At 55.7% G+C, this 26,968-nt stretch overlaps 12 protein-coding genes across 12 annotated transcripts; 6 read left to right on the forward strand and 6 right to left on the reverse strand.

Annotated features, from left to right (window-relative positions):
- Positions 1-731: 731 nt before the first annotated feature.
- Positions 732-4,550, forward strand: V1518DRAFT_410210 (armadillo-type protein). Its single transcript, XM_066902545.1, has 2 exons — positions 732-3,101; positions 3,281-4,550. The coding sequence occupies exons 1-2, from the start codon at positions 853-855 to the stop codon at positions 4,218-4,220; spliced, it is 3,189 nt and encodes a 1,062-aa protein (XP_066762432.1). The 5' UTR covers positions 732-852; the 3' UTR covers positions 4,221-4,550.
- Positions 4,551-4,687: 137 nt separating this feature from the next.
- V1518DRAFT_410213 (uncharacterized protein) lies at positions 4,688-6,023 on the forward strand. The gene has a single exon (XM_066902546.1). It carries the CDS (start codon positions 4,739-4,741, stop codon positions 5,861-5,863), a length of 1,125 nt encoding a protein of 374 aa, XP_066762433.1. The 5' UTR covers positions 4,688-4,738; the 3' UTR covers positions 5,864-6,023.
- A 573-nt stretch (positions 6,024-6,596) lies between these two features.
- Positions 6,597-9,980, forward strand: V1518DRAFT_47911 (uncharacterized protein). Its single transcript, XM_066906591.1, has 2 exons — positions 6,597-6,897; positions 6,956-9,980. The coding sequence occupies exons 1-2, from the start codon at positions 6,766-6,768 to the stop codon at positions 9,857-9,859; spliced, it is 3,036 nt and encodes a 1,011-aa protein (XP_066762434.1). The 5' UTR covers positions 6,597-6,765; the 3' UTR covers positions 9,860-9,980.
- V1518DRAFT_410216 (uncharacterized protein) lies at positions 9,887-12,052 on the reverse strand. Its single transcript, XM_066902547.1, has 4 exons — positions 11,822-12,052; positions 11,301-11,757; positions 10,516-11,251; positions 9,887-10,457 (listed from the first exon to the last, which is right to left on the reverse strand). Exons 1-4 carry the CDS (start codon positions 11,844-11,846, stop codon positions 10,101-10,103), a joined length of 1,575 nt encoding a protein of 524 aa, XP_066762435.1. The 5' UTR covers positions 11,847-12,052; the 3' UTR covers positions 9,887-10,100.
- Positions 12,053-12,874, reverse strand: V1518DRAFT_410221 (40S ribosomal protein eS24). Its single transcript, XM_066902548.1, has 4 exons — positions 12,791-12,874; positions 12,678-12,706; positions 12,262-12,569; positions 12,053-12,206 (listed from the first exon to the last, which is right to left on the reverse strand). Exons 1-4 carry the CDS (start codon positions 12,791-12,793, stop codon positions 12,154-12,156), a joined length of 393 nt encoding a protein of 130 aa, XP_066762436.1. The 5' UTR covers positions 12,794-12,874; the 3' UTR covers positions 12,053-12,153.
- Positions 12,875-13,563: 689 nt separating this feature from the next.
- Positions 13,564-15,443, forward strand: V1518DRAFT_410224 (hydroxymethylglutaryl-coenzyme A synthase C terminal-domain-containing protein). Its single transcript, XM_066902549.1, has 3 exons — positions 13,564-13,891; positions 13,948-14,050; positions 14,101-15,443. The coding sequence occupies exons 1-3, from the start codon at positions 13,835-13,837 to the stop codon at positions 15,285-15,287; spliced, it is 1,347 nt and encodes a 448-aa protein (XP_066762437.1). The 5' UTR covers positions 13,564-13,834; the 3' UTR covers positions 15,288-15,443.
- On the reverse strand, positions 15,412-16,687 carry V1518DRAFT_410226 (uncharacterized protein). The gene has a single exon (XM_066902550.1). It carries the CDS (start codon positions 16,402-16,404, stop codon positions 15,445-15,447), a length of 960 nt encoding a protein of 319 aa, XP_066762438.1. The 5' UTR covers positions 16,405-16,687; the 3' UTR covers positions 15,412-15,444.
- V1518DRAFT_410227 (homoserine dehydrogenase-domain-containing protein) lies at positions 16,434-17,984 on the forward strand. The gene is made up of 2 exons (XM_066902551.1): positions 16,434-16,589; positions 16,643-17,984. Exons 1-2 carry the CDS (start codon positions 16,559-16,561, stop codon positions 17,743-17,745), a joined length of 1,134 nt encoding a protein of 377 aa, XP_066762439.1. The 5' UTR covers positions 16,434-16,558; the 3' UTR covers positions 17,746-17,984.
- On the reverse strand, positions 17,763-19,578 carry V1518DRAFT_410228 (uncharacterized protein). Its single transcript, XM_066902552.1, has one exon. It carries the CDS (start codon positions 19,390-19,392, stop codon positions 17,830-17,832), a length of 1,563 nt encoding a protein of 520 aa, XP_066762440.1. The 5' UTR covers positions 19,393-19,578; the 3' UTR covers positions 17,763-17,829.
- A 158-nt stretch (positions 19,579-19,736) lies between these two features.
- V1518DRAFT_48431 (uncharacterized protein) lies at positions 19,737-21,973 on the reverse strand (the record flags this gene model as incomplete). Its single annotated transcript, XM_066906593.1, has 2 exons — positions 19,737-21,515; positions 21,634-21,973. Coding segments are annotated over 2 exons (1,845 nt in total), but the record flags the coding sequence as incomplete, so codon positions are not given.
- A 319-nt stretch (positions 21,974-22,292) lies between these two features.
- On the forward strand, positions 22,293-24,696 carry V1518DRAFT_379977 (uncharacterized protein; the record flags this gene model as incomplete). Its single annotated transcript, XM_066901641.1, has 2 exons — positions 22,293-23,441; positions 23,547-24,696. Coding segments are annotated over exons 1-2 (2,277 nt in total), but the record flags the coding sequence as incomplete, so codon positions are not given.
- A 1,453-nt stretch (positions 24,697-26,149) lies between these two features.
- V1518DRAFT_425001 (uncharacterized protein) lies at positions 26,150-26,833 on the reverse strand (the record flags this gene model as incomplete). Its single annotated transcript, XM_066905894.1, has 2 exons — positions 26,150-26,713; positions 26,771-26,833. 2 exons carry the CDS (start codon positions 26,831-26,833, stop codon positions 26,150-26,152), a joined length of 627 nt encoding a protein of 208 aa, XP_066762443.1.
- Positions 26,834-26,968: the final 135 nt, after the last annotated feature.

The following is a 26,968-nucleotide window of genomic DNA, read 5'->3' on the forward strand; positions in this document are numbered from 1 at the left end:
TGTCGTCGCGAGTCCAGTCTCGCAGATCCCGCTCATCGGTGCAAGTAACAATAGCTTGACTTCCCATGAATGGACCAGTTGCCGTCTCAGTAATATAACAGTCTCCAGAAAATTCACATATGTAACTACTGCTCCCGTCTTCAGCAGCACTGGAAGACCAGTCACTTTGACCGCTTATATGCATGTCAGTGATACAGTCAATCCGTTGGATATATTGAAACTTTTTCGAAGGTGGCAGCAGTATGAGAATCAAAACTTAGAGTTGCGGGCGTACGTACTTAAGCCGATTTGCTAGGGAAAGCCACAGTATTTGCAATTGCAGGCCCCGCCTCTCTGAAAGATATCATATTTGATGATCGAATCCTGGCGACTAGAGATCAAGCAACATGAATGTTAATCCAAAGTCTGAACGCGCTATCTTTGTGTTAGACACCGGATGGAGTGAAGCAGATGTGGTGGCTGAAAATAATACCATTATTAGATGGGAAGTTACTTGCAAGATGAACACTTTCACGCCATTATAATGTTACGGCAGTGATGGCGCGTATATTACAGACATTGAACAACAGCAGTTGCAACTAGTGGTGACCAGGGACTACTACAACGCGTGCTATTACACGCGCCGGGCTCGCTCAACTCTATCAATCTTAACTGTAGAAAACTGCCCACGCGCTATTTAAGGTTTCAACGTCCCAAGTCGGACTCGAAATATTTTCCCTGAATTTTTGCCCTAACATTTTTCTTTCACTCGTGCATCACCGACGGCAGAGCAGCGAGCTCTCCTACTGCACCCACGCGCATCTAGGTTTGCAACATCAAGACTACGGCCGATTTAGTCTGATCAACACAATCATGGCGGATCCGAAGTTCACGACGGAGCTGGCTAGTCTTCTTGAACAGGTCACCGCGCCGAACAGCGAAATTATCAAGGCCGCCTCGTCGAAGCTGCAAAAGGAATACTATACGGAAGAACAATGCGTGCCAGCTCTGATATCAATTCTCCAACAGAGCCCCTCTCAGCAGATTAGGCAGCTGGCTGCTGTCGAGGTGCGAAAGCGGATTCTTCCTTACTGGGAAACTCTTGATGGCGCTCTACGTTCTCAAATTCGGAGCTCCATTGTTCAGTCTACGCTGAACGAACCTGCAGCTATCGTGCGCCACGCGTCTTCTCGTGTTATATCGGAGATTGCTAAGCTGGATATGCCTAATAACGAGTGGCCAGAACTTCCGGCTTACGTCCATAAGGCTGCCACCTCGACTTCTGCGAACGAACGTGAAATCGGCGTGTACATCCTTTACTCTCTGCTCGAAAATATGGACGCGGCATTTTCCAGCAGGCTGGGCGAACTATTCGCTATCTTTTCTCAGACTATTTCTGATCCCGACAGCCAGGCTGTACGAACCGACACTATGCTGGCTCTCGGCAAAGTAGCTGAAATACTTGACAGTGATGGCGATAGCGACTCGGAGTACATTACAATGTTCCGACAATTTTTACCCGGAATGGTTAATGTGTTGAAACAGCTGATTGAAAATGGCGACTCAAAGGCCCTGGACCAGGCATTCGAGGCTTTTCAATCCCTGCTTTGGGTGAACTCGTCGATTATTGGAAAGAGTCTCGGTGATCTCATGCAATTCATGCTTGAAATTGCGCAAAACTCAAATTTCGACGATTCTGTTCGATCCTTAGCGTTGCAGTTTCTCACGAACGCCGTCCGGTACAAGCGCATGAAAGTCCAGGGGCTTAAGATTGGTCCGTTGCTTACTAGCACAGCCCTTCAACTTGCAGGCGACACTATGGAGGCCATTGACGACGAAGAGGACGAGGATAGCGTGCCTCGCTTGGCTCTCCGTTTTGTTGAGACTCTATCGTCGACATTACCTCCGTCTCAGGTCATGAACACACTTATTGTCGAAATTCCTAAATACCTGTCATCGCCGAATTCAAACTATCGCCGCGCCGGCTTATTGAGTATGAGCGTCGCTGTCGAAGGTGCTCCCGAATACGTGTCGACCCAGATCAAGCTAGTCTTGCCTGTGATCGTTCAGGGTCTGCAGGACCCTGTTCTGGAAGTTCGGGTTGCGGCTCTGCATGCCCTTTCGCAGCTTGCAGACCATTTAGATGATGCTATCAGCAAAGAGCACGAAATACTTCTTCCTCTCGTTTTCAACATGATGGATACTTCAGATTCAAAGGTCGCAAAGGCTTCGTGTACCGCACTGGACGCTATGGTTCAGAACATGGAAGAAGGTGTTATGGCCCAATATCTGCCTACGCTTATGAGCCGATTGCTTAGTCTACTGGCTCAACCAGTTTCCGACGTCTCGGTGAAAGGTCCTATTATCACAGCAATTGGGGCGACTGCTCATTCATCGAAGAAGCAGTTCTTGACCTACTTCAACACGGCGGTTCACTCATTTGAACCGTTTCTGGCCTTTACAGAAGGAGACAAGGAGCTTGACGTAAAGGCTATGGCGTTTGATGCTCTAGGGGCTATGGCTAGTTCCGTTGGTGAGCAGGCATTCACCCCATTTGCTCAGCCGCTGGTTGAAGCCGCCTATGGTTGCTTCCAGATTACTCATAGCCGTCTTCGTGAATCGGTTTACTACTTCTTCGGAATTTTGGCGAAAGTTTATGGCCGCCAATTTGCTCCCTTTTTGCCCAGACTGATGCCTGAGATTTGCAAGTCATTGGAGCAGGATGAAACTGGTTTTGATCAACATGACGACGTGGAAATTGGGGACGTTGATGATGTAGATCCGTGGGAGAATATTCAAGTCAACAGTGCGCTTGCGATCGAAAAGGAGATCGCGACCGATGTGGTTGGCGATCTTGCCGCCGGCACGAAAGAGGATTTTATCCCATACCTGGATGAAGTTTCAAAGATCTTAATTGGTCTGGTTTCGCACTTTTACGAGGACATCCGGAGAGCTGCTGTCGGATCGCTATGGCAGACTGTTGGCGTTGTGTATGAAGCTGCTCATCTTGAGAAGTGGCAGCCAGGATTACCCGTCAAGGTTCCTTTGCCTGACGCTGTCTTACAATATGCTCATTTGGTGCGCTCCGCCACTTTGGAGGCATTTGATGAAGAAGATGATAGGTACGTTTGTTTCCGATTTGATGCTGGTCCAGATCACTACCATGATGAAAAAAAACTCTTTTTAAACTCAGCTCACTCAGAGACACAAGTTGTCAGTGCTGTTATGGTTATTTTCTGAAACGTTGGCTGGACTAGCATTTCGATGACAATGAATTGGAACTGACTTTTCTTTATTACAGGATAGTTGCAATGACGATTTGCGACAACTTGGCCGAGATTATTCGCCTCTGTGGACCTGCTATTATCGCCGATGATACAGAGCCTATTGCTACGCAGGTTCTTGCAATTCTCAAGAAGTCGCATCGATCACAGACTATGGATGACGAGCCCGAGGAAGAAGAGGCTGAGGATGCGGCAGAGTCCGATGTCCAGCTTATTGACTCTGCTATGGACGTCGTTGTGTCGCTGGCAGCCGCGCTGGGACCGGATTTCACAAATTATTTCAAGACTTTCTGCCCGATATTTTTGAAATACTGCTCGAGTTCATCTGACGGAGAGCGGAAGTCCGGTGTTGGGGCGCTGGCAGAAATCGTGAATGGTCTGAAGGGTTCTATCACACCGTGGTCGTCGCAACTACTCAAGTCATTCCTGCACAGACTGCCTGACGAGTCGGTCGAAGTTCGCAGCAATGCGGTTTATGGATTGGGACTCTTGTCCGAGTTCAGTCAGTCTGCCGACGAGATAGTGGCTGTGTACCCAAAAATTTTCCAAAAGCTGCAACAGCTGTTAGTTTCCGACGTTGAAAATTTTAGAAGCGTGGGAAATATCTGCGGCTGCGTGGCGAGAATGACTTATTCACATCCTGAGCGTGTTCCTCTGAGTGACGTTTTACCTCCGCTTGTGTACAGTCTTCCTCTCAAAGACGCGTTTGAGGAGAACGATCCGATCTACCGTCTCATTGTTCAACTCTACAAGAATCAGGACCCGACAGTGCAGGGCCTCACGGAGAGGATTTTGCAAGCGCTGGAGACTGTGTTTGGAAACGAGTCAACGGATAACAAGCAGTTTGAATCGGACGAGATTCGAACGTCAGTTATTGAGTTGCTTCGGTATATCAACCAGAGCAATCCCGGCATGATTCCAGCAGACTCCTCAATTGCTCGCGCTATCAGCGCATAAGGACGAACATATTAACGACTCTCTTTTGCTTAACTTATAGGTCGTCTTAGTTGTGGGCGAAAAAATTGCATTTTTTATTTCCAATACTATTGCGTGGTTTAGTTTGATTCATTGGGTTTGTTGTTTGATAAGTAGTTATGTTCTTGTTAGCTCCGGTGTTTTGCATGCAGTTCTATGCACCTTAATTGGATATATTTCATCGTATCGGCACTTGAGCAGGAAGCCTGGCGAAGTGTGCCGTTTCAGTGGGCTATATAATCTGTAATATACAATCAAGACTTATTCACGCAGCTAGTAATAAAATTAAAAAAGGGTGGTCAGATCCAGAAATGTGTATTTGCTTACAACAGTTCAGGCTCTGATGACGTCGCTGTTGCTGTGCTGGAGGGAGCGTCTGTAATTCTCAAAGATGAACGTACACGCTTCGCGCCGCACGTCTTCTTGAATTGAAATCACGTGTTTCGAGAGTGGCACCAGAAAGCTTGCACTGTGCACAGTTTGTACGGTCCAAGAACGCAATGCGAATACCTGTAAGGAAGTTCCACTGTCGTGCTAATTGGCAGGCGAATGTGCGACCTAGACTTTCCGAGTGCATAATTACACAGAGTCGCAGCTTGAGCGTCACTGCCGCAAGAGATGTACTTCCTAGTCAACGATTTACCGACCATTTAGGCAAGCAGTTTTATCCACAGCTGGGCCACCGCAATCTCGAGCAAGATGTTACTAAGCTTTGCAGAAGTCCCGAGGCTGATAGGAGTGAATTAGAAAAAATGTTTGGCGACGGCCGGAAGCTCATCGCGTATCTTCGAATCCTTGAGAGGGCGAGATTAGAAGACGGGTCGCACAAGCGACAGCTCACGGAGAGCGATGTGGTCGCCGGCACGGAGTTATACAAGTCTATTTATCAAGCAGCCATCAAGTTGCGGAATCAGCTTGCGCTTGCACGGTCATGCGTGCTGGATGTTATGGACAAAGACATGGCACGGCAGACGCGTGGACGCAAGTTGCTGCTACGGCTGCGCGATACGAATTTGCCGGCTGCGTACTACATCTGCGGAAACATGCACGCGAGCGCGAAGCAGTATGACAAGGCGATAGAGCAGTTTATGAATTGCATCCGCGCTGCAAAATCACACGTTGAAGCAAAGCCCAAGGACGACCAGGCGTATTACGACTACGACCGAGAGGTGGACTACAGCTACATGATTCGGAGCCACTTCATGATCGGCGTCGCAGGCGAGCATATGGAAGACATTTTGCTTGCGCGAAAGCACTATATCGAAGCAATCGATCTGCGCGAGATATCGGGTGAATCTCTTCCTCAGCTCGAAATCATGGCGTACAACTTCTTGTCGGTGCTCGCAGAATGGGAACACAATCCACTCGCCATGGAATATTTTGGGCTCAAGAGTGCTCAAGCGGGCAACGTGTACGGCCTTCTTAGCGTCATGCGCGTTGGCAGGCGATACGACGAAGATCCCAAGTGGAGCCAGAAGTGGCAAGAGGTGTTCAGGATTCAGTCGTTGATCGACTCAAATATGCACGTCACTATTCAGTCTCCCAAGTTCGAGCCTGTGTTCATCACGAAAAATACGTCAGAACAGCAGAAGAACATGCTTTCGACACCAATTAGCATGTCTTAAACTTGGCGCACTACTTCGGGTAACTACGGCTAGCCCAGGACAAACGGTTGGCTCCGACTCATTTTAGCGTCCCACTTACCGGTATTAAACCAGTAGGTTGTAAATAGAAAGTGTGATGAGTCGACTTCTACACCATCCGATGTATATAATATGTGGCCCGATTCTTGCCTGAAAAGCCCTAAGTCCCCGGCGGCGGCGCGCTACAAAGATCACAGCAACGCCGAATTTCGCTGCGCGCGAGGCGGGTCGGCAAGCATTGTTGCAAACCTTACTTTGTTGACATGCCGGGTAATTTCTCGCTCAGGGCGCGCTTGAAATCACCGAGAAGAGGTCGGTGCGGTGCGGCGCTGGTGGGGCGCAACCAGATTAGGCGACTCGTCAACAAAAAAAAGCTCATACGGTGCCGGCGCGTGCCCCAGCCAACAACAACAACAGCACGAATCCGGAATAGACGCTTAAGGACTGCAGCAGCTAGCGCAAATTTCCACATATCCCGAGCAGGAGAAAAGAGGCGTTTGCAGAACTTTATTGCCCGTTTCGTCTACGCCGGACCCTGTGCGTAGTTTCTGGTGGTCTGCAAACCGATCCTCGGCGTTCACGCCCGTCGTCTAGTCTGGTTTTTGCTCTGCTCCTGCTTCACCTTTCCGTCGAAGACGAACTGCCTTCTCGGCCCTTCCCCACTGGCAGCATTCGCGGATCACAGAGAGCTGCAGCAGCAACAAGCGCGCACTAGGCCAGCATTCTCTCTTCGTTTGCATCTGGGAGATGTTTCTTGCGGCGGATCATCGTTCTTGAGATTCACCACAACAAATAGTCACTCCACGGACACTTGCTTTTTCTCCTCTGCCTCTGCTCCTTCCTCTCAGTTGCGGCCCACTTGGTAGGTTGCTGTCCCGGGAACAATGTCTGCGACGTCGACGCACGACGAGTATGCGCAGGCCATGATCGACCGTATCAGTCTGCTGGAAAAGAGGGCATCGTTGTTACAGGCAGAGAATGCTGCTGCGTACGAGACGAACCGAGCTCTGTTCAAGGTATGACACTGCTGCGCTACCTTGGAAAACCAAGAACTAATCATGAGTTTCTGCACAGCGTATACAAGAGCTGAATTCCTGCTTGATCGCCTCGGAAAGTCTTGTCACAAAGCTACTCGGCAGCGAGGCATGCGCGAAGACGTTTCATGATTCTCCGACTAAATCTTCGGCCCCAAAGCTGCAGTTCGCGCAAGGTCTCCAGATTTCAACGGACTGTCCGGAAGGACGCATATTGTCCGAAATCAGCAACAACATAGACCACACGCCGCCGTCGTTCTCGCTTCTTTCTACTTCATACTCGTCGACCTCGCGACCTAGTACAGCGGACAGTACTACCTCGATTTCCACCACTTCCACGCGCTTAAGTCGATTCGAGATCTTGTTGGACGAAGTATGTTCAGAGCTTGATGCGTCTGAGGCGGAGTCAGAAGCACGCAGTACGCCTTTCCTGGGAATACCAGTTCTACGGAAAGGTAGTGTTACTAGCAGACCTCGGCGCAGCCAGAGCCATGTCGGAGACGTTACGAAGGACACTCTACCGGTGCATTCTACTGCTGGCGAGGTCGTATCTCCCCAGGCTACAAAACGGACCGTACACAATGTCATCCAACCTACGCTGCCATCACTGTCGACATCATCTTCCTCCTTGCGAGTTTCTCCAAGCAAATCTTGCCGGAAGCTATCACTTCTATCTGCGATCGAGGACAAGAAGAACGTGTCACGGCCTGGCGCACTACCACAGTCTAGCGGGCGGAGACTAAGACTCGATCGTACTCGGTCGCAAATTGATCGCAAGCTATTGCCTTTAGCATTGGTATCTCCAACAACTTTGAACACTAGCGCGTTTCAGTTTCCGATTTGTTCACGCGGTCACCACACAGACGATGACGACGATGATATTCATTCAGGTATCTCTGAAACGGCTTCCGAGGCTGGATCGGTGATTCATCATCACCAGTACCATAACAGCGAAGTGCTGGTAGCCCCTACATGGCGGAAGCAGCACACAAGGCAGGCGTCTTCGTTAGCATCATCGCTCACGGTCGAGGGATTTACCAATGGGTGTAGCAATCATCGGCATGAGCTGTGGAGAAGACCGTCAATCGATGGATATGCTACAGACGCGGACCAGTCAGCGTCGCATCCAACCGAAGAAATACGACATTTCACGCAAAAGACATATCAGGCGCTCAACAACAATTCGTTATCTATTCCCCGGCGAAGTAGCACGACGGCTACGCCTCCGATCTCCACGTCACTACCCACACACCGCAATCTGAGCCACGCGAAATCGACACCGAATCTTCAGAGGAAATCCTCAGCGCTGTCGCTTTTGTCATCACCCGCTGCAGCGGGAACAGAAATTATGAGCAGCGGTACTTGCTTGAGCCCAGTCCATGTGCGTGCAAAATTGGATTTCCAGTACACCTCGCCGCCACCGGATTTCAAGCTTTCAAGCCGTGTCCACAAGGATACAGTTGACAATTCCGTAGTAAGCACTGTGACGTCGACTACGCTATTACGAAATGCGATCAAGCAAGATATTGAGAGTCAGCCCTCGACAACTGAAAGGACTTCCATGGACTGCAACGGCGCTTCTTCCGACACTTCAGCCACTTGCGAAAGTTTGCCGGAGAATACGGAAAACATGAACGAAGGGTCTACAGCAAAGGCGGCTGCTTTGCGGAAACAGAAGTCGACTCCCATTCTAAGATCATCGCCATCACTTCTATGGGGGGCGCTTTGGGGGACTCATTATGAGAAGAAGAAGCGCGTTCGTACTCCAAAAGTACCAGCTTGTGACATACCTGTGGAGGCTGAGTTGGAATCTGCGCAGCTGTTGCCTGGAAGCCAGCAAGCAGAGAGCCAAGCTTCAGAAATCAGCAACAATTCACCGGTTGAAGTATCCAGCGAAGACACATATGAAGTGTGCAAGCATGAAGTCGAATTTTTCCAAGACACAACGGAATCTGCCGATATGGAAGCGGCGGATATGGACCCTAGCACTAGTGGCTATGCTGAGGCAAAATCAGTTGGGCGTACAGTTGGGCAGATCGCGGAAACTGTCGAGCCACAGCAAGAGGAAGATGGTACTATCGCAGAACAAGACACCGAGGAGACAGTGATATCGATGCTGACGCTGGAGGCTACGGAAGAGAGCAGTTTCGCTGACGATGACAGTGGCAGCAGTACTATTTCAGTTTCCGCAGACACAGCGTCACCGCCAGACGAAGTAGAACATAAGGTCTTATTGAGCGATACGACTACAAATCCGATAGAGGAAGCAGTCTGTGCTCCTCCCCACAGACCATCAATCACGAAGCGTGCATCCTGGATTTTCTTGTCGGCGACGTCCTTGACGCCGTCGACGCCAGCAAGCGATGAACCTCAATCCCCGGTCATCGCGTTGACCCCGACAACCTCGACTTCTCTAATGCCCCGGAGCATCAGTTTATCGTGGATGATGAATCCGTTCAAGAAACGTCCCACTTCCGATCTCTATGTCTCGTTTCCCACATTTCTGTCGTCCCGCCATACTGCGTCCACGGGTACTGGCAGTGGCACACAACAGGCCAGTGAGAAGGAGACGCAGCAACAGCACCGCCGCGGCTGGAACTCGTCTATGTCGAGCAACTGGAAAGCTAGCGCGACGAGCTTAGGTAGTACTTTTGGTGGTATTACCGACGAGGCTGCAGAGGGCGGTAAAGCATCGCGACAGCATCGCGTGCCGTCGTCAATACAGCAGGAAGTTGAGGCATACACAACAAACCGGCAGGGAACCGCAGAGACGGCAGCCGTTCCACGCGCTCAACCAATCACTGTTGCACAACGGAAACGGTTCAGCGGGGTGCCGGTGTACCACTCGCCACATCCGGACGACATTATCATCGAAACGAACGTGAGCCGGTCGCTAGTCGACGTTGACTCGTTGCATGAGGCATTGTCATTGGGGTTTAGCTGACCGGTTTTGGCATTCACATACATTCACTTATACATCGATCCGCTATTTATACTATTGATCTAATTTCTTGCTTATACATTGGTTTGGCATGCATATTAGGTGAGGCATATTCTTGTTTGTTTGTTTTGGCATTCACTGGTTATGGCATTATCTTGTTTTATTAAGTGGTGCCCAATACAACACATGCTTTCTGCAATTACAAATACATAATTATGCCGAGAGAAAGGAACTGCACAGCAGTTTACTTTTCGCTGTCGAGGTTATTCGCGTTGGCGTAGTAATTCGGGTTCTGCTGGAACGCAGGTCGCGGGCCGCTGAGAGGCTGTAGTTCGCTTGACATGACCTCGTCGTATGTAGGTAACGCACCGCCGCCAACTGCCGGTGTAGTCGACGAGGATCCTGTCGCGGACGGCGCTATTGAAGGTCCTCCGGGCTTCTGCGTGGGATACTGTGGTGGGGGTGCGGAGGAGCTGTTGGCGAGCTCGGCGGCCGCGGCCGCGGCGTAAGGGTTTGCTCGCTGATTCGCGGCGGCTCGGACGAGACTTTCGGGTGCTTTGATGCCGGATAGCACCGCAATGTCGAAGCCAACGGCGATGGACTGGGGAGAGCGGATTAGTATTGGCACGGAATGAAGAACGAATGAAGAAAAAACATACGTCAGCATCACCGCCTAGGCCGTGCGAGATATCTGCGAATATCTCGAGCGCGTAGGTTCGTGCGATGTTGCACGTCTTAAAGGTCGGCGTGATAGTATTCGGAAGAAGTAGCGATCCGCGCCAGGCAGCGGGATCAAACTCGGCCTCGAACAAACCGTTCTGGCCCTCGACCGGGGTCATCTGGACACACGGCACTTTCAAGTTTGTTAGATTTGCAATCTGTGCCGCATGCGCGTACTTCTGAGAATGTATTTCGGCGGACACGATGGTGATGCAAACGAGGTTGACTTTTAGGGCAAGGAGGTAGACGGGTGGCATCGGGGATGTGAAGCTGTTTGGCGAGGACGTGGTGATGAAGAGGCGCAGCGGCAGCACCTCCGAAATCACCGCGAGCCTGGGTTCTCGAAACCGCGCTTCAAAGTAGAACTGCGGACCTGTCTGTCGCAAGATCGACCACTTGGAATTACGGGAGTTGCTGATGCCGCCATCCATACTCGAACCCAGACGGCGCAGTGACGAAAAGAACCCATGGTTCTTCTGGGGCGCGCGCGTGCTTCCTGATGCGGATCTGCTTGTAACGACAGGTACGTAGTTAAAAGTATGCTTTCGCCGCGAAAAGTAAACTTGGTATTGTTCTGGTCGCGGCGGCTCAATCGGAAGGAATACGAAAAGCCGGGTTTCGCGCATGTTGACTTTCAAGAAGGACGCCTTTCGAACGGTCACCTTGAAGAAGTACCTATGACCGTTAGAAAGATCATGCAGAATCACGCACAACGAGCACATACTTGATTGAGGCTGTCTCGAGATCCGAAAGCGACGGTGGGAGAGTCTCCACGATATGGTGCGTAGTATACGAACTCGTATCCTCGCGCAAGCTCGCTATGATGCCCGTCGGCTTCTGGCACATCGTATTCATGGGGATCCGGAATTCGAACGGGTAGAAGTACTGTCCTGGCTTGAGCGTGTACCCTTTTGTGCTGATCTTTGCGCCATTCACGTTCTGGATATCCTCGGGTGGAAAAACGGTGTTCACTAGATATAGGATCTTGTGGGTTTCTCTTGCAACACCCCGCGAGGTGCGCTCCCGCTTCGCATCGGCTGTGGTTACTTGCACCATCGACTCTGTGATGCCTTCCATTTTGATCTGGATCGTGACAATGGTCTCCTCGGACTGCAGCCTCAAGTTCACCTGTCCGCGGACAATGTCGAGGTTCGTGAACGTGTCGCCGTGTCGCCGGTCCACTAGAAGTTGCGTCGTCCGTCAGCTGCTGGTGGTCGATGATGTCATTAGCACGTGAACACTCACAGTCAATGGCCACAGAACTCGGCATCCTGTCGGTGTAAGTATAGTCTATTAGAGTCTAGATATGAGTGCTCGACGCTGCATCTGGTGAGGGTGACTGCTACAATGACATTGCTGGCGGCCTGCTCAGCCACCCTAGAGTTAGTTACGCGTGTAACGCATCTGGCGATGGGACTCCAGAGTCACGTGTTCGAGGAAGATGAGCACAGAATTCAGATGGACGTTAGGAAGAGATAGGGCGGATCATAAAAATGATACATAACAATTACACGTATGTACTAAATAAATACACCATTTTACTGAAACAGTCCGGAAGAATACACAATGCTTTTTTTCTACTTTTCGCGCTTGGAAACCTTCTTGCCGGTGCCCCGAGTCTTCTTGTCCCCTATGAAGTGTCAGCATACTTTCGATGTAATAACTGAAGTAAAAAGAGTACATACTGTTCTTTCGCTGTTTTCTCTGCTGTCGGCTAGCCCGCTCAGGCTTGGTGCCCTTGCCGATTCTGATAAGGCGATAGAGCGGCTCGAACTTGGCGAGGTCCTCCGCGCTGTCGTAGATCAAAGCGAAGCCAGTGGAACGGCCGCCACCAAACTGGGTACGGAAGCCGAAAACGGAGATGAAGTCTTTCTCGGTCTTATAGAGGGTGGCGAGCTTTTCCCGGATCTCCTCCTTAGACAGGTTGGCCTTGGTCGGGTGCAGCACGTCGACGACCATCTGGCGACGGGCCAGGAGGGCATTTCGAAGGAACCTGGAAGGTAAGGTTAGTACTCTGTTGGTGTCAAGCGCCATGCCGATGGGTATCTCGTGATAGCGCGAAGCGGCAGTCAAGGAGACGTCATCTGGGATGGATGCATACTTTCTGGTGCGAATGGTGACGGAGTCGCTCTGCGCAGTAAGTGTTAGAAATTACTCAACAATACTTGAAAATGACGCTGAATTCGTTCAATATCGAGGACAGTGAAGACATACCATGATTGCGGTGGGTGTAGGTGTTGAACGGACAACGATCAAGAACGTGAAGTCGTCGCGTTGAGCCTGACGGAATTCGAGAGGCCTTTCGGGCAGCACGCTGCGTAAGGTTTGGCGCTCGGGGAGGGTACTAAGCGTGACTGCGTTCTGAGCCCTAACTTCTACTTTCAGCCCTAAATACACAACACCCTTGGACGCTCGCAGTATGTACGAGTACGGGCGAATACGAGATAACTTGTGCTGATCTCGGACTCGTACCGAGCCAGGTCCGCCAAGCGCAGAGCTGTTTCGGAACCCCTGAGCAGCCCACGTTGTCCGGAGAGGGTCCTCGTGCCTGTTTCTAGAATCCGGCGGCGCAGCTCCACTCTGCGGTCGCCAGCTTCTCCACTTGGAGCCGTGCTCGGTCTTATACTGTAGGTGTCCCCAAGCAGCAAATACGCTCGCAAATAGCAGATGATAAATTCGAGTAATGCAGCCGCCAAAGAGTGCTAAACGCGTGTCGTCGTGTATCTGCGAAGTAAACAAATATCCGGGACCAGGCGTCGGTTAAGGGACGCGAGTCGCTACATTGCGGGCGACAGGCAGGCCCTGAGTGGCGGTACTGGGGACTACGCGTGTGGTCTGGGGACTGCGCGTGCTCAACAGTCTGAGAGCTGCGGGTGCCGTAGTTAGCAGCACGGTATGTGCGGCGCGACCCGAACACGGGAAATCCTGCATCACATCGAGCACGCGCTCACTGTGCACGCCTTTCGCACTGTGCAGAACAGCCAGCGAGAGTCAGTCTGCAATGCGTATATGCTGTTCGGCCAATTAATGGAGTCAACTGTTGCGGTTGTAGGAATGGCGGCCGGGCAAGTGGCGGACGCGAACGCGAGGCGGGAGGTTTAGACGCGCCGCACGCGCAGAACCCGAGCGCAGGCGTGTGTCCCTCGCGCCCTCGCTGGCTTAAAACACCGCGAACCCGCCGCCTCGTTCTTCTACGCAACCCTGCTTTCTTACGCCTCTTCCCGTTCTCAGTCTACCACTCCCTCATCCTCTCCAGCAATGTCGCGCCCTACTAACGTCGGCATCAAGGCCATCGAGATCTACTTCCCCGCTCAGGTACGTGCGGCGCCCTTGGGAGTCGGCGATAGCCCGTGCTAACAACACACATCCAGTATGTGGAGCAGTCCGAGATGGAGACTTACGACGGCGTCTCGGCTGGAAAGTACACCATTGGTCTCGGTCAGACAAAGATGGCGTTTCCCAATGACCGCGAAGGTAAGCGACGTGTGGGAGTGTTTGCGCATGGCATGAGTTAACAAGAGCAGACATCTATTCTATGACGCTCACCGTTCTCTCGTCGCTTATTAAGAAGTACAACATTGACACAGCGAACATTGGCCGTCTCGAGGTTGGCACGGAGACGCTGCTTGACAAATCTAAGTCTGTCAAGTCTGTGCTCATGCAGCTGTTCGGCGACAACGCCGACATTGAGGGTATCGACACCGTGAACGCTTGCTACGGTGGCACTAACGCCCTTTTCAACTCTGTCAACTGGATTGAGTCATCGTCCTGGGATGGCCGCGACGCGATTGTCGTCGCCGGTGATATCGCCATCTACGCCAAGGGCTCTGCGCGGCCCACCGGAGGTGCAGGCGCGGTTGCCATGCTGATTGGCCCCGACGCGCCTCTTGTTCTCGACCCTGTCCATGGCAGCTACATGCAGCACGCCTATGACTTCTACAAGCCCGACTTCAACAGCGAATACCCCTACGTCGACGGCCACTTTTCGCTCACGTGCTATTCGCGCGCGCTTGACAGCGCGTACCAGACATACTCGAAGAAAGCGCAGAAGAAGACGTTGTCACAGCTAAACGGCCACGTCCCCACCGGCATCGATCGCTTCTCGTACGCCGTATTCCACTCGCCCACGTGCAAGCTGGTGTCCAAATCTTACGCGCGTCTGTTGTACAATGACTACCTGCTGAACCCGGAGTCTGTAGACTACGAGCTGCCCGAGGAGCTTAAGAGTCTCACGTACGAGCAGTCGCTTACCGACAAGGCGCTGGAGAAGTTCATTCTGACGCAGGCCAAGAAGCGATCCCAAGAGCGTCTGCAGCCATCGATCACCGGCCCGACTATGCTCGGCAACCTTTACACCGGCAGTGTATACTCATCGCTGGTGTCGCTGCTGTCAAACGTTGCGCCCGAGGACCTGCTCAACAAGCGCGTCGCCGCGTTCTCTTACGGTTCCGGTCTCGCGTCGTCGTTCTTTAGCTTTGTGGTTGCTGGCGACACCACCGAGATTAAGGACAAGCTCGACTTTATTGCGAGGCTGGAGGCGCGGAAGAAGCTGTCGCCCAAGCAGTACGAGGAGTACATCGAGCTGCGCGAGAAGGCGCATCTGGCGAAGGGCTTCAAGCCTGAGGGCACGATCGAAGATCTTGTCGCCGGTACGTACTACTTAACCAACGTTGACGACCGATATCGTCGCGAGTATGCTGTGAAGGAGTAAAATGGGTCGGTGTTTTGTGAAAATGTTTACTGCCTGCGCATTTGATTTTCTGTTGCGAGTTTGCACGGCTTCGGTTGGTGTTTGTGTTTCTGCTTGTTGTATAGACGTAGCTTAATTATTTGGCGGTGTGTATGTTAATGTATCATTTGCATTTGAGCTATCTGGTTGAACGTGAAGAAGACCGTCTAGCCTTGCTCGCGGCTTCGGAGGCGCGTTTGCGGTTGGTCGCTGTGCGCCAGGCGTTCTGGAGCCCGGAGACGGACTGGGAGAAGTCTACGTGGACTCTGGAGTCATCAATCAGAGCGTCTTGCATCTTGAAATACGCACGCTCACAGTCGTCTCTGTTCTCGTACTCGATGAAGGCGTACTGAAGGGACTTTCCGGAAACGCGGTCGCGAATGACTTCGCACGAGAGAATAGGCCCGCACTGGGAAAAGAAGGTCTGCAGGTCCTCGGACTCGGTGACGGGGTTAAGTTTCGCGACGAAGAGCACATTCTCCGGCGGTTTGACTTCGGCGTAGGGCAGATCACCGAGGATCTCGAGTGTCAGTGCTTGTGAGCGTGCGTCGCGCTCGCGGCGTTCGCGCTCGGTGCGATCCGCACGCTTGGCATCATTGTCCTCGGCGGCGGCGGCGGCGGCGGCATCCTCGGCGGCTTCGATGTCGTCGTCGGGAACGAGGATTTGGCGCTCAAGTTGAGCGATGTAGGATTTGGGGAGTGACCTGTGGGATGTGGACGTAGAAGAAGAGGTGGACGGTCGGTCGCGTTTGGTGATTCTGCTGGAGGTGGAGTGCCGTGAGTTCGTGTCGTAGTCGTCGATGCGGTGGCGGCGCTCGCGATCTCTGTCACGGTCGCGATCTCGACCGCTTCTGTGCCGGTCGCTGTCTCTACTCCGTCGCTCGCTGTCTCTGCGCTGATCTCTTTCCCTGTCTCGGTCTCTGTCACGATCCCGGCCCTTGTCGCGATCACTAGAATGCCGATGCCTCGAGGACGAGGGTGACGAATGATGCGACGACGGTCGTCGCTCGTATTCACTCCGTCTGTCCTCGCGTCTGTCCTCTTCTCGGCCGTCCTCGCGCCTGCTGCTTGCTCTATATCTATTCGTACTGCTGCTCATCAGCGTGTGTGAGCGGGGTTGGAAAGGCGGGGATGTCGAAGTAGAGCGGGTTAGGGACGCCTTTCTCGACACAAGTTCCACAAATTTTTAGACAACATCGTGAACTCCAACAGCGACTCCCCCGCACTTTCAAGTCTCTGCACACCCCACCACCATGCCTCGTGCAGTCAATGTCGCTATCATCGGTAAGTCACCACGCTCGGATTCCATGTTGCTGCGCCGCTCACACCCAAACCAGGCGCTGGCCTTGTCGGCTCGGCCTTCATCTCGGCGCTCCAAACCGTTCGCTCGCCCGCCATCACCTACAACGTGATCCTCATTGCGCGCTCCACGCGCGCGCTGATCTCAAAGTCGTACGCGCCATTGCCACTCTCCAGCTGGGCAGCCGACGTGGCCGCCGCGCCCGCGGCGCTCTCGCCCGGCGACATTGCCGCGTACCTCGAGAAGAGCCCGTTGCCGGTTATCCTGGTTGACAACACCTCCGACGAGGCGCTCGCGCGCGTGTACCCGCTGTTCCTGCGGCAAGGCGTGTCGATCGCGACGCCGAGCAAGAAGGCGTTTTCGGCGGAGTTGGGCCTGTGGAATGCGATTTTCAACGCGGCGGCGAACGGCCCGCATGCAGAGACAACCGCCAGCACCGCCGGCCTGGTGTACCACGAAGCCAGCTGCGGCGCGGGACTGCCTGTAATCTCGACGCTCAAGGACCTCGTGGCGACCGGCGACGAGGTCGTGAAGATCGAAGGCATCATGTCTGGCACCCTCTCCTACATCTTCAACGAATACTCCTCCACCTCTCCGTCCGCGGCCACGGACTCAAAGTTCTCCGACGTCGTGCTCAAGGCCAAGCAGCTCGGCTACACCGAGCCCGACCCGCGCGACGACCTTAACGGTCTTGATGTCGCGCGCAAGCTTACTATTCTCGCACGCCTTGCCGGTCTGGACGTCGCGTCCGCGACCTCGTTCCCGGTGCGCTCGCTGATCCCTCGCGCGCTGCTCGAGGTCGAGACCGCAGCCGAGTTCCTCGACAAGCTGCCGGCCCACGACGACGAGCCCGCAAAGCTCCGCGCCGAGGCTGCGGCCGAAGGCAAGGTCCTCCGCTACGTCGGCAAGGTAGACTTGACCACGAACGTCAAGAAGGACCAGGTCTCGGTCGATATCCAAAAGTACGACGCTTCGCACGCGTTCGCCGGCTTGTCTGGCTCGGACAATGTGTTTGCGTTCTACACCCGGCGGTACGGCGCGAACCCGCTTATCGTGCAGGGCGCCGGCGCTGGCGCTGAAGTCACTGCGATGGGCGTGCTGGCGGACGTTATTAAGATCGCGGAGCGCGTGGCAAAGTGACTCGACGGACCAAAGAGTAGATTATAATCACATGTAGGACATGACACCCAAGTTCTATTGGATCTAAACAACACGAGAACACACCTACCACGACTCTATTCTCATGGTGCCCTTCTCCTGGAAGTTGATGTGCATCTTGAACGCGTCCTTCAGAATGTGAGGCTCGTGTCCGGAGCCAGTCCGGAGCGCCCAGCTCTCGGCGCGGTCGAGGTACTCAGTAAGAATTGGCTTGTACACGGGGTGCGCGCACTTGTCAATCATAACGCGGGCACGCTCACGCGGAGCCAGACCGCGCAAGTCAGCGAGACCCTGCTCGGTCACGACGACGTCGAGATCATGCTCGGTCTGGTCGATGTGGGTCGCGAAGGGGACGATGCAAGACAGACCATGCGAGTCGACCTTGGTGGGGCGTGCAGAAGGAGTGTGCATGACGGAGAGCTTGGCGTTGCGCAGGAAGTCGGCGGAGCCACCGAGACCGTGCAGCATGCGCGAGCCCATGACATTGGTCGAGTTGGCGTGGGCATAGATGTCGACCTCAACCGGAGTGTTCATGGCGATAACACCGAGACGACGGATAATCTCGGGAGAGTTCGAGACCTGCTGCGAGCGCAGAAGCAGCTTCTTGGAGTAGGAGTCCCAGTTCTTGAAGAAGCGCTCGAAACCCTCTGGGCTGAGGCGGATAGAGGTCGCGGTCGCAAAGTCGAGGTTTCCGGAGTCGAAGAAGTCAAGGAACGAGTCCTGGAGCACCTCAGTCCACACAGTGAGGTTCTTGAAGGACGCATCGGCGAGACCGCCGACGACGGCGTTGGCGATGTTGCCGATGCCGGACTGCAGAGGATGCAGATTCTCGGGGATGCGACCCATCTTGACCTCGTGCTCCAGGAACTCGACGAGGTGGTCGGCGATGGCCTTGGACATGTCGTCCTCGGGGGAGTTGGCGCCGGTCATCTCACTGTAGTCGGACTCGACAATAGCGACGACCTTCTCGGGGTCGATGGGGATGTAGGGCAGACCGTTGCGCTGGTCGACTGTCTCGACAGCGAGGGCCTTGCGGTAAGGGGGAGCGTCGGGAATCATGATGTCGTGCAGGCCCTCGAAGTTGGGGAGCTTGGTGTTCACCTCGATGATGACCTTGTCGGAGCACGCGATGAGCTCCGGGGTCGCGCCGACGGAAGCGCCGGGAACGATGCCACCGTCCTCGGTGATGGCGGAGGCCTCAACCATGGTGATGTCGAGTGTGGGCTTAGTCTCGTTGAGGGTGTAGTAGCCGTACATAAGGTCCTGGGGCCACATGGACAGGTGCTTGTCGAAGAAGAGCATGTGGCCCTTGTTGATGGAGTTGGAGATGCGCTTGCCGACCTGATGCGGCGAGCGCTTGATGATCATGTCGAGCTCCGCCCACTTGCCTTCAATTGGGTCTGGCGCGGACGCGCCGACGTACAGGTTGAACCGCAGCTGGCCCTGCAGGTTGTTCTTCTCGACGTACTCCTGGAGCGCGACGGGGACCGCCTTGGGACCGCCGACGCCGGTGAAGCCGGACATACCGATGTGGTAGCCGGTCTTGAAGAGCGGGATGAGCTCCTCGGGCGTGCGCAGCTTCTCGAGGAACTTCGCATTGCGCACGCGAGACTTGAGGATGGCAGACATGGTGGCGACGACGGCGGGGGATGGGAACGACGACTGCGGTGAGGGACACGCTTCCCCATTTAAGGCGGTCTCCGGTGCGCCCGCGTAGTGCACGTGACCGGATGCCAGCCTGCCCCGCACTTTCTGCTGAGCCCTGCTCACCGCGCTCGCTGGTTGGCTGCCGCCGTTTCTGCTCCGGGTGCCCGGCGCGCCGGCTCCGGTGCGGCGCCGCGCCACCGCGGCGCTGATTGGCCGCCCGGTGTCGGCTCTGTGGCGCGCGCCGGCTCTCTGCAATACGGCGCGCCCGGTCTGCGCTCGTCCGCAGGGCGCACCGCCACAGCGCGCGGTTGCGCTGGCCACTCGCGGCGCGCGGCACTCTACCTCGACGACTGCGCCACAGCTGCCTCGCGCGGCCCCTGCTGCTGCCAAATCGGCGACTCGCCTGCAGCAACCCCGCACAGCCCCTGAAAAATCACGTGGGTGCCGCCGGAGAGTTCGCGCCGGCCCTGCCTTCTGTGGTGCCAGAAGGACCCTCTCGGTGTAGCAGTAGACTGCAAGACGAATTACGGATGACATACGCGCATGAACGCCGAAAAAGCAAAACAACCCGCGCCAACCAATCCTGCCTTGCCGTACGCGTCACGGCGGCAGCGGCACAATTATTTGCATGCTGCGCGGCAACTCCTTCAGCCGTCGCCTCTGCGTCCGCACCTCGTGCCGCCGCCGCCGCTTCTTTTCTGCCACCTCTATCTCGTCCAGCCCGTCCTCCCGCGGAATCCCAAACTCGTCCTCCTGCTCGGACGCCACGCTAAATTCCGAGTCCCGCGACGGCTCCATGAGCGATTGCTTCGGTCGCCCTTCGCAGTGTGCGCGCACGCCCACCTTGCCGTCCACGGCCGGCATGACGCCCTCGACATCCTTCTCGCGCCTCCTGTGTTGGGTCTCCATTGCAGCCAAGAACGCCCATCCCACGACCCCGATGCTCGCGTCGTGAGGCGAGGACCGCACAGGCGGCCGCAAGACAAACGGCGTACTCGGGACCTGATGGAGTAGTCCGACGCGCTCGCGCTCGTTCCGGCTCTGCTGCCGCCGTCGCTTCTGTCCCTCGGACCTGTTGAAGTATTTTGGCGGCGCGGTGTCCGCCAGCTGAAGAGCAGAAGTTATCGGCCGGTGGCATGAGCTCGCGAGTGATAGTGGCGATGGTGTGGTTGGATCGCGCGGCGACGGGCGGGACGCGTTCTTGACGATCGCATTGGCGGTCATCTCTGACCGCTGAACCACGCTCGTGCCGCGTTTCACAACCCTCTGCTTGCACTGTTGCGGTTTTGATGGCAGCTTGATGCGTAGAACGACCGGCTGGGCCTGCGGCGAAGGCTGTGACAGCAGCAGTGGAGAGATTGTGTCGCCCGCGACTGGTTGGCTTCCCGCTGCACTCGGCCGCCGTGACATAAGCAATGATTCGGTGCGCTGCTCCACAGGTGGCCGCACCACGACGCGGAGACGAGGCGCAAGCCCCCGCGAGCCCTCGCGCTCACTGCGGGCGTCGGCGCAGTGGTCGACAGTGTCCACGTCGTCAGCAACGCAGTCGTCTTCCGTCATGTCCATGGCCGACTCGGGCTCGTACAGAAACACGCAGCTGTCGCTGCCCGGCATGAGCGCGCCGAAGTTGGACGAGTCTGCTGTTTTCTTTGCGGCGGCGGCTGCTGCGGCCGAGAGCCGTATCAGTTCTGGATCAACCATGACGTCGCATGCACGTGGTCGTTGCTGTGTATGTTTGTAGTTTGTGGTGTAGGAGTCTGTGAATGCGGAGGCGGTGTACGCAGCGCCGTCGGCGAGGTACGAGCCGGAACGGTATACATCGTAATCAGCCAGAATGTCACTTGCGTGGTCGTCCAGCAGTGATTGCGCCTCGATGTCGGACCCCGGGGTGGCGTATGGTGACGACGAGGGACATAGCGACGGCGTGGCGGTGGTGGACGCGGCCTCGGCTGATCCAGCGGGCGAAGGAAACGGGAACTCGGGGACGGTGTACGCAGCCGAAGAGTAGTAGTAGTCGCTGATGCTGTCGCGCTGCACAACTGATGAGCAGTACATTCTCCACCGGCCGCTGCCGTCATCGGCATCGTCGTCTGGCGGAGTCTCTGCTGCAGACCGGCGTCAGTGAGGGGGGAACGGGGGGGCTGAGCGAGCGCAGACGCGCCGCGTCGCTGGCACATCATGCGCGAACGAATCGCGCGTGCAGGCGGGGGACGGGCTACTAACCTGAATCAAGCTGCATTGCAGGAGACGCGCGCGAGTATGCGACGGATTGCGATGTGCAGCGGCGCGGACGCGAGGTAGGGGAGCTGTGGAGGTGGTGCGATGATGGACAAGAAGAGAGGCCGCCGGCGCGCTTGTGTCGCGGGGCTTTGGGCTGCCGCTCCAGGGCTCGACGTGAGTGCGAACGCCTGTCGCCGCTGTTCGCGCCGCCGCGGCCCATCGCTGCCCGCGACGTTCTCGTGCTTGCAACGCTCTTGCACCCTCTTACGCCCCCCACTACTTCGTGCTCCGTCCTCTGCCCCAGTTTGCGTGCGCACGGGGAAGAGTTCGCGGCGTGGTCCCCGTCGTTGTCAATGGCGGGCAGAGACAGCAAGGGTCGCCAAGGCACGGCGCGCAGCCGCTCGCGCGCAGCTGCGCAGTTGTGGAATAAGTGCGCCGCGGCGTGCGCGATCGCGCCGCAGGGGCAGCGCGGGGGCCGCGATACCGAGTACGGCCTAGCGTGATGGGGCCTGCGCGGGGGCAGCCTGTGCGCCCAAGCGGCAGCGCACATCGCAGGCTGGCCCAGGCGCGCACGCGTCTCGCGCCGCCTCGCGCCTAACCTCCCGCGCCTCCTCATCGCGCCCGCCCCCCGCCCCCCAGCTCGCCCAGCTCCCCCCGCTCCCCGCCACGCCCGCCCGCCCCACCATGGCGTTGGCCCTGTCAGCCCCGCTGGCCCAAGAAGACTCTCCCGTCACCGTCGCCGCGCCCGCCTCCGCAGTGTCCGCCGCCTCTGCTGCCGCTGCCGCTGCCGCCGCCGCTGCTGCCGCGTCCCAGGACCATCGCCGCGCTGATACCCACTTCACCCTCGCGTCCCGCGACTACGACTACGACACGGCAGACCAGCTTCCGCGCCAGCAGCCGGCCCTGGCCGCGGAGTTCCAGCACCTGCTCGAACTCCACCGCGCCTCGTCTCCAGCCGCATCATCGCACTCCCCCAGCAGCACGACCAGCCCCCGTTCGCCGTCATCGCTGCTCTCTCCCCCTGACGCGTACCCTCTCGTGTCTTCTGATCCGCCAGTGTACTCGATCACCGCCGCGCAACTCGCAGCCGCCGTCGCCCATCAAGCGCAGCAGCCTCTTCCCCCCGCAAACCACGTCTTCCCGTGGCTCCACGGCCTCAACCCCCGCAATTCATACCAACTCGCATTTCTCGACCCGTCGGGCGAACATACCCGTGTTGTACCCCGCCTGCTCCGCGCCATCACCCTCGTCAAGCTCGGATCAGGCTCGTCCTGTCGTCTCCATGGCACCGTCTCCCCTCACGAATTCCTTCACGATCCCTCCAAACACGACACAGATACAGACACAGAATCCTCATGCTCTTCCCCCCGCTTCCGTGTTCTCGACCCCAAGCAGGGCGTCGGTCTGCGCAACTTCCACATCCAGGTCGCCAAGATTGCAACAGTCTCCGACTTTGTAGTCTACTCGCGCTCCGGCGTGCTCACCGACGGCCTGCTCAACCTCGCAAAGCGCATCTCTGCCGCGCAGCTCCACCACCGCATGAAGCACCCCGACCTGCCGCACTTTTCTACTTTTGTCGTGCGTGACCCCTTTGAGGTTTTTGAGCATCACTATCCAATGCTGGTCGCCGTCACCTCAACGAACAAGCAGCGAGAGTTTGCACGCGACTTTCTCTACCACGAGCGCCGCGAGATGTGCGCTATGTCGGCTGCAACTCAGATCCTGCCAAACTTCTATCTCGGCAATACCGCGGACGCGCTGCTGGATTCTGACGCTGCCAACGATGACGAGGACTCGGACGACGATACAGAGTCAGACGACGACGAATCCAGTGACAACCGTTCCCGCCGGGACACATCTCGCTCTGCGTCAATCGCACCCACCAGGCCCAGCGTGCAGCACACCGGGAGCACAAGCGAGTCGCGCTGGAACATATTCGTTGACTGCGTCGGCGCGGCGTCGATCCCGACGATCGACTACCTCCAGCGCGTCGACAGCGAGATCTTCGAGGCCGAGGACTCAAACACGACCATGCGACCGCGGCCCTGCATCACACGACTCGAATTCCCCGCGTCTGGCAATATCGCCCTTGGAAACCTGTTCGACGCCGACATCGACGCGATCGTTGACTTTTGCGCATGGCTCCACCGCCACGCGACAGCCGAGGGTCGCCGCGTGCTGTTGTTCTGCCAGGACGGATACACTGAGACTAGCCTGCTTGCGCTAGCATACCTCATCTACGCGACTGGCGTCCCCGCTTCGCAGGCCTACATCGATCTGCACGTGAAGTACCGCCGCGCCTTCTTCACATTCCCTGCCGACGTTTCGCTGCTCAACCATCTCCAAGCGCGGTTGCTCGCGCGCTCACCCGCGCCTGGACCGCACCACATTGGCGTGCCGATCACCACGCCGGCGTGGTTTTCGGCGATCGATGGTAGCTTACCGTCCCGGATTTTTCCGCACATGTACCTCGGAAATCTAGGGCACGCGAATAACCACGGGCTGCTCAAGCAGCTCGGGATCAAGCGCATTCTCAGCGTCGGCGAGGCAATCCAGTGGTACCCCGTTGATGAGGAGCCTGTGGACGAGTTCATGCACTCGGAGTCGAGCAGCGGCGTGGACTCATGGCATCACGACATGGACGACGACGAGCAGCACTCGCTGCAGCCCGTCGCCGGGTTTTCAAAGATCATGTATGTCGACCAGATCCAGGACGATGGGATCGACTCGCTCAGCAAGAGCATCGAGAGCTGCCTCGCGTTCCTCGACGAAGGCTACCGGAAAAACGAGCCAACGCTCGTGCACTGCCGCGTTGGCGTCTCGCGCTCCGCAACAATATGCATTGCCGAGGTCATGCGCCGGGAGCGCATGTCCCTCCCGCGCGCATACTTGTACGTCCGCGCGCGCCGGCTGAATGTTATCATCCAGCCGAACCTGCGGTTCATGTACGAGCTTATGGAGTGGGAGGAGGCCGAGGCGCGCCGGCGCGGCGTGCAATACCACCGCCGCGATATGGAGTGGGCGCAGCTCTGCCGCGAGATCTCGAGCATGAATCTCGTGTATATTGGGTGAAAGCGTGTGGTTTGTGTGTTTTTGTTTATCGCACTTTGCAGGCGTTTGTTCTGTACAACATCCGGGGAAGGGCGCAGCGCAGGTGCGCCGCGGGCAAGGGAGGACAGGGTACGTATTGACGGAGTACTGCGGAAACAAATGATTTGGAGAACATGGCGTCATTTTGCTTGCGGTTTAGTTACATGTTCGTTGCTAATTTTTTTACTTTACGTGTTATGTATGACGACATCTGTTTGTGTGTTTGGAAAACGTGCATTACGTGGGTTTGTTCTCTGTCGTCTTTACTTGTTTGCTTATTGCTCTCTTTGTGTTTGTTTTCCTGGTGTTGTCTATTCGGTTATAACAGAGGCCGGTCACCACGACTTTGTTTTGTACAGCTATTTTGCTCACTCATTTACTTCGGCTTGCTTTGTGTTTGCGCTGCTTGAGAACAGAGACAGCGGTACATATGCATCCAGTACATATATCTACAGATATTCACATAATAATAACACCGACAATAAGTACGCAGAATCAGCTAGTCCGTCACATGACCGCACATAGAATGCGCAGCTTGGCCGATAAGCGAGCGGGCTGTACGGAGATATATGTCTTGGCCCGGTGGAGACGGCGGTGACGAGCGGGAGTTTTGAAGCGAGCGCGCAAAAAGTCAAATCGATGAAGGCGGCGCCGGCGGGGCCCGCATAAAGGGGCCAAGCCGGCATCGAGCGGCGGCGCTATGATCACGCCAGATCGGCGAGCCCGCCCGTATACGATACGCACAGCAGGTCGTAGTGGACTGGAGGTTGGAACCCGAGTGGTGATGGACCTGGACCACCGCTGAGACAGTTCACTTGTAACAACAGACGCATACAATGGCGGGATTTTTCTACAACAATGCCATTGCTAGCGTCGCCGCCGCGCTGGCTCTTGGCAAGATATTCAGATAAACACAGTCTATCTAATTGTAGTCAATTACCGCCATATCATAAGCTATATTCTATCCCGAAGGTTGTTTTAACATAAACTTGCGCCAGAAGAAACCCACAGTGTACCCGAAGAGAAACACACACACAGTACTCTTGGCCATTCCCGTTTCACAGCTGATCGGCATCCCGATATCCAAACGAGACAACCATAAAACATAAACCGGGAGCACCGCGACGTATAATACGTTGTACAAGAACACATCACACAACATAACAAAAGCCAGGCCAAAGCACGCAAATACCGCAAAGACACGCATTAATAGTAATCACACTACGCCGTTGCCGCTGTTTCGTTCGGTTTGAAACTGCATCGTACGACAAGAAAAAGAAGTAACAGCGAAGCACACGCAATACGCCAGAATTGTAATGTTACATGCCGAAAATCACAGTTATGTGAAGTAGAACCGGCCCAGTCGCGACATAAGCCGTGTAAAAAAATATGACAACAAAAAGCAAAGTACAGGAAAAGGTGCAGCGAGTTAGGACGGCGTCGTTACGAGTGTCTGTGTCTCTATATCTGGTACGGTTCTGCTGTGTAGCGCGGGTGCGAAGAGTGTTCGCGCAGCGCCAGATGTAACCGCCGAAGACACTGCTGAAGGCTGCTGCTGAGTAGACAGCGCTTGCGGCTGTGGTGGCGGTATGTGACGACGGAGAAGCAGCAGTCGTTCACAAAATAGCGCAAGCCGCGACGGCATACTTGTGCGTCTACTCTCCTGCTGTTGTTGGGATGGGAGTGCGACGTCAGCGGGAGAAGACGTAGACGCAGTGGTGCTATTGGACGCTATAGCGATGGCTCCGGTTTCTGGAAGCGCCGGCAGTGCGGAATCAGTTAGCGAGGCTGGTTCCGCTGGCGTGCATGGCGGCGACGCCAGCGGTGACGGTGATGGCGACGGACGAGATGACGACGCAGGGGACGGCGAGAGGAGGACAACAGAGCCAGCACCATGGCGCGCGCTGCTGGCAAGCACGCGGACGATATACACCGCAAGATCGTACGCTATCAGCACGAGCGAGGGCCCGATGCAGATGGCGGCGAGCGTGAGCTGGAGCGAGTGTGAGTGTGAGAGATCTGCGGGTGGAGAGAGAGAGCAGGAACGTACGAAAATGCGGGAGATCCAGAGCTCAACGACGCTTAAGATGTCGAGGAGGACTGAGGGCGCCATTGTGAGCAGCGGGAGTCGAAGGGAACGGCGGGGGGGGGCTCCTAAGGAGGAAGGAGTTGTGGGGATTTTCTTGGAGGCGAGGTTCAGCGTCGCACGCGGCGCACAATTTATCAACCAGCATCGAATGCACCCACG

The sequence above is a fragment of the Limtongia smithiae genome, assembly GCF_038497785.1.
Source record: "Limtongia smithiae strain NRRL Y-17922 unplaced genomic scaffold V1518scaffold_1, whole genome shotgun sequence".
Lineage (NCBI taxonomy): Eukaryota > Fungi > Ascomycota > Lipomycetes > Lipomycetales > Lipomycetaceae > Limtongia > Limtongia smithiae.